The sequence below is a fragment of the Manacus vitellinus genome, unplaced genomic scaffold (genome assembly GCF_001715985.3).
Source record: "Manacus vitellinus isolate BGI_N305 unplaced genomic scaffold, ASM171598v3 scaffold_12_pilon, whole genome shotgun sequence".
Lineage (NCBI taxonomy): Eukaryota > Metazoa > Chordata > Aves > Passeriformes > Pipridae > Manacus > Manacus vitellinus.
In genome coordinates, this window is record NW_021938949.1 from 5,252,542 (window position 1) to 5,266,404 (window position 13,863).

Here is a 13,863-nt window from a genome sequence, read left to right on the forward strand (position 1 = left end):
AAGGGCTTGTTTTCCGTGCACAAACCAGGCTGAGCACAGGCATTTTTCAGGCTGGACTGGCCCCACCAGTCTCCCCGAAACCCCCGGTCACTACCTGCCCACGAGGAGCAGCTCCCGGTCACCGGCCCCCGGCCGCAGCTTCCTCCAGATGTCCATGGTGAAGAGGGTGCTGCTGCTGTTGAATATGGAGGTCAGGGATGACATGAGTGCTGCCATCATCACCGCGATCATCAGACCCCGCAGCCCTGGGGAGGAGAGGAAGTGTCAGGGAGCGGCTGAACTGGGAGAGGTGGCATGGGACAACCCCAGGATAATGCCTAACCCTCTGCAGGCACGCTCTGGGGTCTCCCCTGGGGCAGGGATGGGGTTTGGGAACCCCCAGCTGCACCACGGGATGCCGAGACCCTGCTGTCACCCACAGGGTCACCCACATCCCCTGACCTCACTTTTGGAGCCGCCCTCGGAGGGGCTGCGTGGGCTGTCCCAAGCACCAACCCACCCAGACCATCCATGGGGTCCCCCCCAACAGTCAAGCCATGGCAGCAGCCCCAGGGTGCAGCAGAGCCCGGTGGAGATGGGGTGACCCCCTCCCACCCACCTACCGCTGGGCATCAGCTCCACCACCAGCTTGGGGTAGGCGATGTTGGAACAGCCCACGGCGGCCCCGCAGACACGGGTGCACTCCTCGGGGTCCACACAGGCCACGGAATCTGAGGGACAGAAGCAGTGACATGTTGAGACCCCTCACAGGGCAGGGGCCAGCCCTGCACCCCCTCTCACCCGCTCCCACTGCGGCAGATATTGACCCTTCACCATGGCCATGGTGCCCAGACCTTTGCAGGGGACGGGGTGGAGAAACAGGGAGCACACCCTGTGTGGAAATCCACCTCTGCATCCCCACCTTATTATCTCATCAGCCTCAACACCATCTCTCTCCATCAGCGAGATCCATCCCAGCAGCATCCCCTCACCTCCTGCTGCTCTTACCTGGCTCAGCACCAGTTGGATCTACCACCACATTAAATCCAGTGACAACTGCCCTGGGGGGACCTCCAGAGCCCCACCAGGACCCGGGGCCACAGCCAGAGGTCACAGAGCCCCAGGGCAGGCACTGTCCATCCCCATACACATGGGGCCATCCAGGTTCCTGCACTGTTGTGGCAATTTCTCAGGCATGGGCAGCACCAGCAACTCCCAGGACACACGTGGCACCATGCCAGGGCCATCAACACCCAATTATTTCTATGGCTCAACGAGCACTGAACCCTTTCTTTTTTTTTTATTGTTATGCTCATAAAATATTGAAATGGATGGAAATTAACGTCAGGCATAAATATGGATGGGCTGCCTGGCTCCCCGGTCCACACCCGCCCTCCCAGGAGCACGGGGACGAGCACGGGTGATCCCTGTGATGACGGGGAGCATCATCCTGGTTCTCTCATGTGGTGACCCCCAACCCAAGCAGGGGGCAGCCCTCACCCCCGGTTTGCCTGAAACACCAGCTGGTGACACCTTGGGGCTTTCCCTAAAGGAGTATGGGGTGCACTGGGAGCGGGACACGGTGGGGGCAGATCACAGGCAATGCTCAGCACATCCCAGGGATGTCAAAAACTCCCAGCCTGGGCCGCCTTTCCCCAAGGTGAGAGCCAGCGCCGGGGCTCCGGTGACTCTGTTCCCCAGGAGCTGTGAGTAAAGCTGCCATCACCGTCCCTGCCTCAGTTTCCCCTCCAAACCACCACCTTGTGCTCGGCTCCATGCAAATGGTTGGTGGCTGGAGGGTGGAAGGCGCTCCAGAGGGCAAGGCAGTTGTCTGGGTGTTATATTCCTGCTGAAACACCCATCCCAGGGCTCAGCTCAGCCACGGAACCCCTCGGTGGGACCCCGGAGCGTGCGGGAAGCGGGAGCCAAGCCCAACGGAGCGGTCAGAGCCCCCAAGCCAGGAGCAGAGCCCAGTGCTGGGCCCCACTGCCTCTTTTAGGCCCTCTGCTAGAGATGGAAAATTAATTAGGAGCTTGTAATGACTGCTCCCCTCTGCAGCCGGGAGGAGCTGGCTGCAGGAGAGGGGCTGTGTCTGCACCAGGCACTGCCTGTCCAGCTGGATCAGCCCAGGGACACTGGGAATGGGGAGGACTGACCTGCTCAGGCACAGCAACCTGTCCCTGCAAACAGGGGCTGAATTTGGGCGCTTAATTCACTGTGTGGGGCAAAGACTCCTGGGTGAACAAGCCCCCAGGAACTGGGGATGGGGGATCCAGGTGTCTTTGCCCCATACAGGGATCAGGTGATGCTCCAGGTGTGGAGCTCTGCCATCCCAACCAGCCCCCACCAGCTGTCTCCAGGAGCCAGTGCATCACACGATGGATGGGATGCAGCACTTACACCACAGGCAATAAATCATTAGCACACACACCCCGCAAAAGAGCCCGTAAATCTCCTGGCACAATAAAGACNNCTGGGTGAACAAGCCCCCAGGAACTGGGGATGGGGGATCCAGGTGTCTTCGCCCCATACAGGGATCAGGTGATGCTCCAGGTGTGGAGCTCTGCCATCCCAATCCGCCCCTACCAGCTGTCTCCAGGAGCCAGTGCATCACACGATGGATGGGATGCAGCACTTACACCACAGGCAATAAATCATTAGCACACACACCCCGCAAAAGAGCCCGTAAATCTCCTGGCACAATAAAAACAGCCGGAGCGGGTGGCAGTGGCTGAGGTGGGGACAACCACAGCACACTCCAGCCACGCCACACACACCCACGCTCCATGCACCGAGCCAGGGCATCTCCCAACCTACCCAAGGGGGGACAACAACTGGAATGAGGCCCTGGAGCCCTCCGTGGGTGCTGGCTCAGTGCTTGGCTTTGTCACATGTACTGTCCTCTGCTCATCAGGGCTGGAATTTCACCTAAAACATCCAGTTTTGGCTCCAGTGCCCTCAGTCTCTGCTGTACCACTCACTGGCCAGGCCACAGCATGGAAGTGACATCCCACCACCGGAAAATCCCTAAGGAGTCAGCACAGCCTTTCCATAAATTCGTCAGGTCCACCTGAAGCACCTCCTGAGCTGCTATTTGGTGGGAGCCAAATGCTTAATTCCCCCCTACACCGTAGATGTGGCACCTGGGGACATGGTTTAGCGCTGGACCTGGCAGTGCTGGGTTGGACTTGATGATCTTAGAGGGCTTCCCCAGCCTAAATGATTCCATGATCCCAACAGACAGCTGTCACATCCCTGTGTCCCCCAGCCCCGCTGCCGCCTCCTGCACAGGACAAAGCCGGGCTGGGCACAGCCCCTCACCTGACTTGTCACCATGGGATGAGCAGGGCCACTGTGCCTGCAGAGAGGAGCACTTTGATGGCCGGGCAGCCGGGCAGACGGGCGGCTTCGCCTCAGGAGCCTGACTCAAGCAGGGCCCTCATTTATCCGGCTGCAGATCCAGATGAGCCGCACCAACGCGAGGGAGGCAGCGAGACACAGCCCATGGCACTTTCCTTTTTTTTGCATTGGCGCAAGAATCTGACCCCAATTCCTGAAATTCGTCTTCATCTGAGCTTCCAGGAGAAAGGTCCACGTTTCTGGCTTGTGAGCCCCAACTGGTGAATCCAGGGTGGGGTTTTTTTTGTCCATCTCCCAGTTGTGAATGAAATCTGCCGTAGCGAGGTCTGGTGACGTGACCATGTCCATGTCCATGCTGCAAACTTTATAGAGGAAGGGACCAGACAGGACAGGACAGGACAGAATAGAATATTTTCAGTTGGAAAAGCCCTGCAGTGATCTGGTCCCACTGCCTGACCAATTCAGGGCTGATAAAAAAATTAAGGGCATTGTCTAAATGCCTCTTAAACACTGACAGGTTTGGAGCATTGACCACTTCTCTAGGAAGCCTGTTCCAGGACTGAACCATCCTCTCCCTAAAGAAATGCTTCCTGCTATCCTGTCTAAATCTGCCTTCGAGCAGCTCCGACCCGGTGCTGCCCCCTGGGACCCACCTGGGCTCCGAGCTCCCACACCAGCACAGGAGGGGTTAACCACAGGACAGAGCTGTTTTCCTGGAAAATATTGACTTACCAGCTGGCACACCGGGAGAGGGAGGGATTTCAGGAGAGAGGCGCGCTTTTCTTTTTTTTTTTTTTTTTTTTAAGACGAACACCCAAAGCCCTCCCCAGCCTCCCACCACCCTCCGGCACCCTCCGGGGGGTTCCCAGGCTCCGGGTCTGAGGCGTGAGGACACACCAGCCGAAAGAGTTAATCGGGGCAGGGCAGGGAATGTGTGAAGGCAACATGTGACTGCAGGTGGGGCAGGGCGGAGGGATGAATCACTCTTTTCCTTTTCCTCTTTTCACTTCTTGCTGTTACCTGTCCGGCCCCGGCACTGCGCGCTGGCAGGAGCCCCGAGCCATCGACCTGCCAGCCAGGGCGATGCACAGGAGGCTGACGGGGAGCGTTCGCCACCAGACCCACGGGCTGACCCGCTGTTCCAGGGGGGATAACCAGGGACGGCGTCTCGGCCGAGAAATCCTGCTTCTCGCTGCCCTTCATTAAGCCAGTTTTCTCTTTGTTTCTTTTTTTTCCCCACTTTTTATTTCGTCGGGTGCGTTATCGTTGTCTTGGGAGAGCGGAGGATGAGGAGAGCGTGGACTCGGAGGTGAAGGACCTTCCTGGCGGTGCTCATACACCCGGGGCTGTCTCTGCCCCGTCACACAGCCCCGGCCGTGGGAAGCTCCGTGTTTATCTTGCCTGGAGCCCTCTCACCCCGTGGAGCCGGGAGCAAGCCAGAAACCAAATCCTCCTCCCCGGCAGAGAGGAGCTCCGGCGTGGCAGGAGCCGTTGGAAAAGGGAGCGCTGCCTTTCCCAAGCTGCCCGTCGAGCCAGGGAGGGCGAAGCAAAGGGGATCGTGTGTTTAAAGACTGGAGAATAATTAATTCCTTATTTATTGCCGACATCCGGCGCTCGCTGGGGGCACAGAGCTCCCCCGGGAGAGGCGCGCGGTCACCATGGCTTTCTCCCAGGTGCAGTGCCTGGACGACAGCCACGTCAACTGGAGGTCCAGCGAGTCCAAGCCTGAGTTCTTCTACAGCGAGGAGCAACGCCTGGCCCTGGAGGCGCTGGCCTCCCGTGGCCGCGACGCCTTCTACGAGGTCCTGAAGAGGGAGAACATCAGGGACTTCCTCTCCGAGCTGGAGCTCAAGAAGATCCTGGACACGCTGGAGACGTACGACCCCGGCTCCGAGTACATCCCGCGCCACGGCGGCAGCACAGGGGGGAGCGAAGGGGATGGCAACAGCCAAGGGGACGAGCAGGACATGGCTCCTTCCCTGGAGTACTGGCCCCAGAGGTCCGACCGCTCCATCCCGCAGCTGGACCTGGGCTGGCCCGAGACCATCGCCTACCGCGGGGTCACCCGCGCCACCGTCTACATGCAGCCGCCCATCGAGGGGCAGGCGCACATCAAGGAGGTGGTGAGGAAGATGATCTGCCAGGCTCAGAAGGTGAGGCGTGCCGTGGGGACGGGGCAGGATGTGCCCCAGGGCGTCCTGCTGGAAGTCCTGCTCTGCCAGGCAGTGCCTGTCCCGCGGGAAGCTGTGCCCGAGCGAAGGCAGCGCGGGCAGGCGTTCGGGTTTTTCCGTGGAACCAGTATTTGGGGGTCGGGTCTCGCTGAGGATGCTGTTCGCCTGGTCCAGCATTCCCTGGGAGGAACACAACCCTTCCCATGGTCCATATGGCCGCGTTGTTAATTCCAGGGTCCCTACAGGGCTGTGGGGAAAACCGCTGCGGAGAAAAATGGGTTGAGCTGCTTCCCAGCTGCGAGGCCACAGTGCCAGGCACCCCACAGTTGTTGTTCCCAGTGTGGCAGCACGTGGCAGCACACAGGAACCCGGGGTCATGATCTGGCCTTGAGTCCACCAGCTGTTTGGCACGTGACCCAAGGGTCATGGTCTGGCCTCTGTCCTTGTGTCCACTGTCTGCCCAGTGCGTGGCCCCGAGACCCAGTGCAGCCCTGGGGCAAAGTAGCCAAAGCCTCTGGTCTGGCACTGACACACGAGGGTCAAGTTTTGCCCAAGATAACTGTGGTGCTCCAAGCTGGCCTCATCATGGCTTTCAGAGGAAAAGGATGAGCCGGTGAGCAGGACAAGGCTGGGCAGATGCTGAAGGGGTTTGGGTTGAGACTTGTCCTCCCTGTGTCATCCAACCAAGGAGCAGGGAGTGGGGGTGCATGAGCAATGGGTTCAGGCTGGTGTCACGGGCAGGAGGACCAGGGAAGGAGGGAGATGATGGCATGTGTTGAAGGCCAGTGGTGGTGGGCAGAGGTTGTTGGTGTTTCCCAGTGATCTAATCCCAGCTGGGAAGTGCAGGAGGGGTCAGTATCTGCTGGTTTCTCGGTGCTTTGAAGCTCTTTGACTTCTGTGCGTCCAATACCGTGAGCGCTCCAAGGAAGGAGTATCCCAGTCTGGGGGATGCTTCAGCAGGAAAACAGGGAGACACTGCCAGGGTGGCTATGGAGCAGAGAGAGACAGGCTGGGATGCATCAGGTCTGCCTGGCTCCTCCAGGGACAGGGCTGGGGTTTGCAGATCCTGTCAGAAGAGAGGGAAACCTGGTGACATGCAGCCATCAGAGCTTCTCCAGGACCATGGGACCAGAGTTCTGAGCATGAATAGCCCCAGCTCAGGCAGGAAAACTAATCTCCCAACACATCCAAGGCTTACAGGAAAGGCTGATGTGGGTGTCAGGGCTGCCCACTGTGGGCAGGAGCCATCTCTGGCCACTGTCACCTCACGAAAGTCAAAGTGACCTGTCCTTACCTGTGACATTTTCCCCGCCAGAGCACTTTGCAGTGAGGGCAAAGGGAAGGGAGGGCTGCAGTCCCGTGGGCTGGAGGATGGGAGAATTATCCCACAACAAATAATGTCTCATCCCTGGGTCTTTCCTGCTGCCTCTGACTCGGGCTTGCAGCTCCTGTCTGGCTTTGCCTACTCACCACTTCCCACCTGCCCCACGCAAACGGCATCTCCTGAGTCATCCCACACCTCCTCCTCTCCAGAGCCGGTGGCTGAGTCAGGCAGCTGCACATCCCCACCTCCCCTTGGAGCCTCTCCAAGCCACAGGGCCATGGCTGATGCTGCTGTGATCATCACCAGGACCTTGATGCCCCCTGAGCAGGGCTGGGCAGCAGAGCTGCCTCCTGGTCCAGGCGGTCCCTGCCAGTGGAATGAGACGTGGTGACACCACTGGTGACATGCAGAAGCCTCCTTGATGCTTATGGCACCCCAGCAAACATAGAGGAGGGTGAGTGCTTCATCCTGCAGGCTGCAGGGTCTGGGGATGGCAGGAGTTATGGGATCTGGCAAGAGGGTTCTTCCGTGGTCTCCCACCCCGTATTCAAAGACCACAGTCACTGCAGCTGAACGTGCTGTCATGCTTCAGAGCCTGAGTGACCATCTGTGGGTGCTCCTAAGGGTGGGGACACTGGGATAGACCACCTTCCTCTGTGCCTGCTGATTTTAGCCAAGGCTTAAGGTCTTCACAGCAGCTCAGAGGTGGAAGAGTTTGGCTGAGGAAGCTGAGGGTGGACAGAGGGACTGTCCTGCTGCCACCCCATCAGATGTCACATAGGCTGGCCATGCACTCTGTCCTCCCTGGGGAGATCCCTGCTGAATTGTCCCATCCCTCCAGACACCAGCAGTGCTCTTCATCCACCTGCAAAGGGGCACAGACTTGGGAGAGGTTCACTGTTGCATCCCAGGGGATGACCCTTGCTCCTGACATTGTCTCAGATCCTTGGTCTGAAATGCTCCCAGGTGCTGAACCCCAAACCCCACTGCAGGATTTGCTGTCCCGTGGCCAGAAGATCAAAGTCCCCTGACAGGCCCCAGCCGAGGAAAGTTCAGAGCCCACGTGAGAGCTGCTGGTGCTGGGAAGGTCGTGCAGGCAGAGCTGGGGTGAGGAAGCAGAGAACTGGCATGTGGGGCTGCTCTGAGGGTGCAGATGAACCCTGTTGCTTGCAGGAATGAGACCAAGTGCTGCTGAGTTCAGAGCCTCAAATCCAGGCGTGCCGGGCAGGGAGATGCAAATGATCCTCTCCTCTTTCTGGGATTCCTCTTTCTGGGAATAAATGAGAGAGAAGAGAGGCAGGATCCTGTGGCCACATCCCTGCTCTCCCTGAAAATCCCCATCTTTGTGGCCAACAAGCAGAGGTGGTCAGGGATGTGGTGCACCCACCAGGCTTCACCCTGGAGACCTTCACCAGGTCCAGCCATGGCATGGCCATCTCTTCCTCACTGCGAATCCCCTCAGTCTGCAAAGCTCACAGGATGGACAGCAGGAAGAATTTCTTCATGGAAAGGGTTGTCAGGCATTGGAAGTGGCTGTCCAGGGAGGTGGTGGAGTTCCCACCCTTGGAGGTGTCCAGGGAAGGACTGGACGTGGCACTCAGTGCTCTGGGCTGAGTGACAAGGTGGAGATCAGGCACAGGCTGGACTTGATGATCTTTTCCAATCTCAAATGATTCTATGATGGGCAGGAAGGCAGATTTCCCTCCTCTTCTCTAAATTTTGGCTCTGTCTGACCAGAAATCGGAGCAGGCTGAAAACACTGACCTTGGCCCAGAGCCACCAGAGAGAGCAGCGACTCTGACCTCCTCTCTGCACTTGAGGTTCCAGGTTGGGATTGTGGTGATACAATTACCCTGAGCAACTTCCAGTGAAGGTTGGGAGGCCCTATTAATTACTGTTTACAAAACCTTCCTCCATTCCTGGATGAAAGGGTCGACAGGGGAGAGCAATTATTAATGTTACTTGTCCCACCTCTCCTCCATCCCAACACGCTTCCTCTAATTGTGCCTTGGTGCCTGCCTAATTTATTAAATGCCCACGTGGTGTGCCCCAAAACTCATTATCTGATGATTCAGAGTGAGCTAATAAAGAGCTGCAACTTCCTCTATAAAACATGATCCTGCAGTGCTCATCAAAGCTGTTCCAAAGGATCCCAGCAGTGTTTGCCCGGTGTCCGGGGGGATGTCGTGCTCACCACTCCTCATGGTTTTGGAACCTGGCACCTGCACATCTGCTGTATCCAGTGGATCCTGGCAGCTTCTGGGACCCAGAGAAGAAAAGTATCACCCTTGTGGGCACGGGGAGCATCCAGCTGTAGATTTGGGGCTGATTTCCTCTGCATCTTCCATATGAATGGCAAAGCTTCCTGGGATGCCCTTGGCAAAGGGGCTTTGGGAAAGGAGATGTCCTTGCAAGGAGTGCTGCCCTGGTAGAGGTGACAGGGACAAGGGTGCCAAGCTCGCATCCCACAGCTGGATGGCACAGACAGTTCTATTCCCCAAGCTGGAACACAAATAGCACGGAGGATTTCCCTGCTCCGGAGCAGACAGACCTCCATCCTTTGCCGATTGCCCCCATGCCTGGGTTTGGCACAGACCCAGCCGGTCCCAGCCCTGGTTCAAGCACAGGCAGCCATGCAGCAGATTTCACCTCAGACAGTCTCCACCTGGGGAGCACTGCCAGGACCATCCTCGCTCTCCCAGCCCACTCCATGCCAGGGCAGTGTTGGCACACGGGCGTGAGATCCCGGAGCCAAAGCGAGGCCAAGCCTGTCCTGCAGGCGAGACGTGGAGGGGAGGGAAGTGGGAGCTGAGCAGTGACAGGATGCACCAGCCGAGCAGGAGGAATAGGGTTGAAAATGTGGGCAAGAGGGCGAGAGCCAGGCTGCCTCCCTGTGCCAGAGCCAGCCACCCTGGGCCACTGCCTGCCGTGCACGGCTCTCTCACCATCCCTGTGGGAGCGGGGCTTGGCATGGGGGGTGTAATCATCCCCTGCTCGCACCCCTACAAAGCTCCTTCACATCTTCAGAGCCACAGCAGCAAACCAAGGCCTTGGGAGTGCTGGGGCCACAGTGAGAAAATTCTCTTTTCCTCCCAAAATAAAGGTCAGTGCTATTGTCATCTCCATTTTATGAGCCCTCAGCTTCCTCTGGAGAAAACACAGGGCACAGGCAGAGTGACATGACCACAGCCACGTGGATCAGTGGTGTCAGAGAGAGAAACAAACCATCTGCCACCAAACCCACCTTCTTAAACCAGGCACACACCGTCCCACCACAGGTGCCCCTCACCCAGGACTCGCAGCAGACGGCACAGCTCCTCCCCAGTTAGTTGCTGTACACAGCAAATCCAAGCCCAGAGCTCCCAGAGCAGCTTTGAACCCGTCCCACTTTACATCCATGCAAAGCAGGCACCCGGTTTCCTGCCTCAGTTTCCTCACCAGGACAATGAGGACAAGCAAAACACAAGAGCAGAGGCACAAGGGAGTGAGGATTTAGCCTTTCACAGCAAAACCTGGTGAGCGGCTCTCGGGTGAGGATAAATGGGAATTCAGCCAAAATCGAGTGGCAGAGCCATAAATCCTCCCTTGGCACTTCCCAAAACACTTGTATGTGGCCAGGGCTGGGGAGGCCAAGGCAGCATCAGAGACAGCAGGGCTGGGGCTCCACACACAGCCTCGCTCCTCACCCCATCGCCTGCAGAAAAGGAAGAGGCAGCAATGTCATAACGCGCCATCCTCTGCTTAATTAAAGCTCTCCAGGTTGTCCTGTGGCACAAACCTAATTAAAAGGCAGCTTGGTGCTTTGAGAGCTCCAGACTGGACGTGTTTGACTGTGTGAGTGCCCAGCACCATCCCGATCCCTTCCTTCCTGAAGGAGGAGTATCCCAGGGTCTCCCTGTGTCCCCTCACACTCCCATGCTGGTGTCCTGCCCAGCTCAGCCTCGTGCCACTGCCAGCAGAGCCATCCTGGAAGAGCAGAGGGCTGAGAGCACCCATCTTCCCAACCCAGGGCACCTTCCAGGAACAACCACAGAGATGGGAGCACTGACACCTTTCCAACCACGGGACAATGACGTGCCAGTACCCTGATGACAAGCTGCTCCCCCGGGATGAGGGGAGGCAGCCATCCCTGTGGGGCTGCCCCAGGAGGCTCAGCTGGGCTGCAGGCAGCTGCCTCCAGCCCCTTTTCCTGCCATATCTCATACACCACCACTGCTGCTCACTGCCACCAGCAATGCCACCTCCAGAAAGTCCAAATCCATGGGCACAGAGTGACCTTTGGTGCTCAGCCATTCCATGCAGCACAGATCCACTTTCCTATCACCTGTGGGACTCATCCTGGCCGTGCCAGGGCAGCAAACGCCCTGGGTACAAAGGCAGCTCCAGCTTGGGAATATCAGGGAGGTTGCTGTGTGACAAACCCAACTGGCACTGGCACGGCCATCCTGGCTCTGCTCCGCTCTTTACAGCCCGGGAGGGAGGAGGGATGTTGTGCAGCTGGAGCAGCACCCCAGGCTGGGCACTGAGAGCAGGAGGGGTGTCAGCAGCCCCAGACACTGCCCCAGTGCTCTGCCTTGACCCCACAGTGTGGAGCTGACTCTGGATCCAGCCAGAGCAGCAGCCTCTGGAACAGCCGGGTACGGGAACTGGGAGCTGCGAACTCCTGGCTGCTCTTAAGGAACCTTGTCAGCTCACATCCAGGTCTGGTTTTAAATGGGATTAAAAGTCACTTTAGCTCCTGAGAGCACCTCAGAAGTATCTCAATACTCTCTGCCAAGCTTAAAGTCACTTTTAGCTGTTTTTTATAGTGTTTCTCTCAACACCAGCATGTGATTCTGTATGATAACTCCAGAGGCAGCAACCACCCCACACAACATGCCCTTGGACAGACAGACCCATCATTTAATGGTTGGACTCGATGATCCTAGAGGTCTTTTTCAACCCTATGATCATTAAATCAGAGGTCTCCCCTTCTGGTGCTCCCTGCAATGCTGATAGCAAAGGGACACCAAACTTCTCAGCCAGAAACTGGATTCTGAAATTTGTGGAGCTCATTAAAGGCAGGAAAGTTGGATTCACCCTCAGCAAACAATTTTTCCTGAGTATATTATGCTATGGGCCACCACTGCAATCACAGGATTGTTATGGTTGGAAAAACATATAAGACCATGGAGCCCAACCACTAACCCAGCACTGCCATGTTCACACTGTGTCCCCAAGTGCCACATCTACACATTTTGTGGAGATGAAACCTCCCACAGCGACAGCAAAGGAATGGGACTGGGGACTCCTGCTTTCCACCCTCGGGCTGGCTGGAGCTGGAGGGGATCCTGGGCTCCCCCACATTGAATCCCAGCCTCCTACAGAGATGACATTGCCTTGCCTCTCACAAAACAAGCACCAACCATACCTTTGGGTTGTCCCCGGCCCTGCTGCCCAGACTCATCTCTCCTCTCCCCTCTCCAGGTCATCGCGGTGGTCATGGATATGTTCACTGATGTAGACATCTTCAAGGACCTCCTGGACGCAGGCTTCAAGAGGAAAGTGGGGGTCTACATCATTTTGGATGAGACCAACGTGAAGCACTTCCTGCAGATGTGCGAGCGAGCCCATATGCACACCGGGCACCTAAAGGTGAGGATGGTCTGAGGGGTCCGAGCTGGGGAACCTCTCCAATGCAGGGATGTAACCAGAGTTATCCACTCTGCTCCCTCCTGTCCTGGGGAATCACAGCCCCTGAACTTTGGGCAGTGCCAAAGGAGTTTTGTCCATTTCTCCTGTAGCCAAAGCTGAAGGTGATGCCCTAATCCAGGAGCAGCAGGATGGAGGGGAACGGATGAGAGACAGGGACGTGGATTTCCACCCAGCAAAGCTCAGTGCAGAAATCCCAGGGGGCTGCTGGTACCCAGCCAGTGCTGGAATTGGGGCAGAGGGATGCCTGGGGAGATGCAGCCCCGCAAGAGCAGGCACAGGTCACACAGGGCACTGCAAAGCTCACGGCAAACCTGCGAGCTCAGCGTGTCCTGGTGGGTTGAGGGAACAAGCTGGCAAGAGGGAAGGAGCAGCAGATGCCATGCCAGGGCCGGATCTGTGCCATTGCCAGCCCCATTCCTGCTGCTGCCCCAGGGGCAGGACCGGCAGGAGCAACCGCCGGCCGGTTCTCTCGCTTTCGGGCTTTCCCGCAAGCCAGAGGCTGGAATTAAAAAACTTGATTTTCCCCTTTTCCGGAGCCTCCGCCCCAGCACAGGGCCGGGAGCAGAGCAGGGAGGCACCCACGCTGCCTGCGGCCCTGGCAGCTGCCAAGGATGCCCTCACTGCTCCCGTCCGTGCAGGGCAGCACACACTGGTGGGACTGACCTGCCCACACACACCATGCTCACCAGCCCTGGAGTGTTGGGGGATGCACATGGAATAGCTCCTGTGCACAGATCCTGTGTAAAACCAGGGATGACAAAGCAGAAGGGGGGATGTCTGGCAGCACAGGGGTCGGTCCCCAGCCCAAAGTGCCCCAAACCCAAGGGGCCGGGCTGGATGTGGCTTGGGGCAATTTGGTGTAGTAGAAAGTGTCCCTGCCCACAGGAGGGAGTTGGAATGAGATGAGCTTTAAGGTCTCTTCCAACCCAAACAGTTATGGGATTCTAGGATTCTCCTTACACCTCCCTGTGTGTGCAGGGGTTGCAGAGAAAAAAATGACCTATCAGGGTGTTCTCCTGCAAAGGCAGAGGAAGATGAAGGGGCAGAGGAGAGGATGGGGGGAGTGTATCAGCCTCAGGAGCAGCTCCCGGAGTGCAGACCCTCACTCCAGCTACAGGACAAAGCCCCAGGTTCCAGCCACAGGACACGGAGTTCCAGGCTTTCCTCTGGGCACAACACTCCCCTTGCCAGCACCAGATGCAAACACAGCAGAGCAGCCCAGCAGTGTCACTCGGGGCCTGCAGACACCCCTCTCCAGCCGTGAGTCGCTCGGCCTCGCCCGTTGCTTGGCAGAAAAGTGATGTTTCTGCTCCTGACGTCACCGGGCCACGCACC

The 13,863-nt window shown here is 57.8% G+C and overlaps 2 protein-coding genes across 2 annotated transcripts in view; one reads left to right on the plus strand and one right to left on the minus strand.

The window, feature by feature from the left end:
* The window catches only part of SLC5A10 (solute carrier family 5 member 10), a 40,015-nt gene that overhangs the window by 3,683 nt on the left and 22,469 nt on the right, over positions 1–13,863 (minus strand). The window contains 2 exon segments of the mRNA XM_029957894.1: positions 95–245; positions 603–710. Coding sequence (XP_029813754.1) covers positions 95–245; positions 603–710 — 259 coding nt within the window.
* Positions 4,172–13,863, plus strand: part of FAM83G (family with sequence similarity 83 member G) — a 19,229-nt gene continuing 9,537 nt past the window's right edge. Inside the window, exons 1-2 of the mRNA XM_008928084.4 lie at positions 4,172–5,492; positions 12,301–12,468. Of these exons, the coding sequence (XP_008926332.4) occupies positions 4,998–5,492; positions 12,301–12,468 (663 nt within the window). The 5' untranslated portion in view covers positions 4,172–4,997. The remainder of the gene's footprint in view (positions 5,493–12,300; positions 12,469–13,863) is intronic.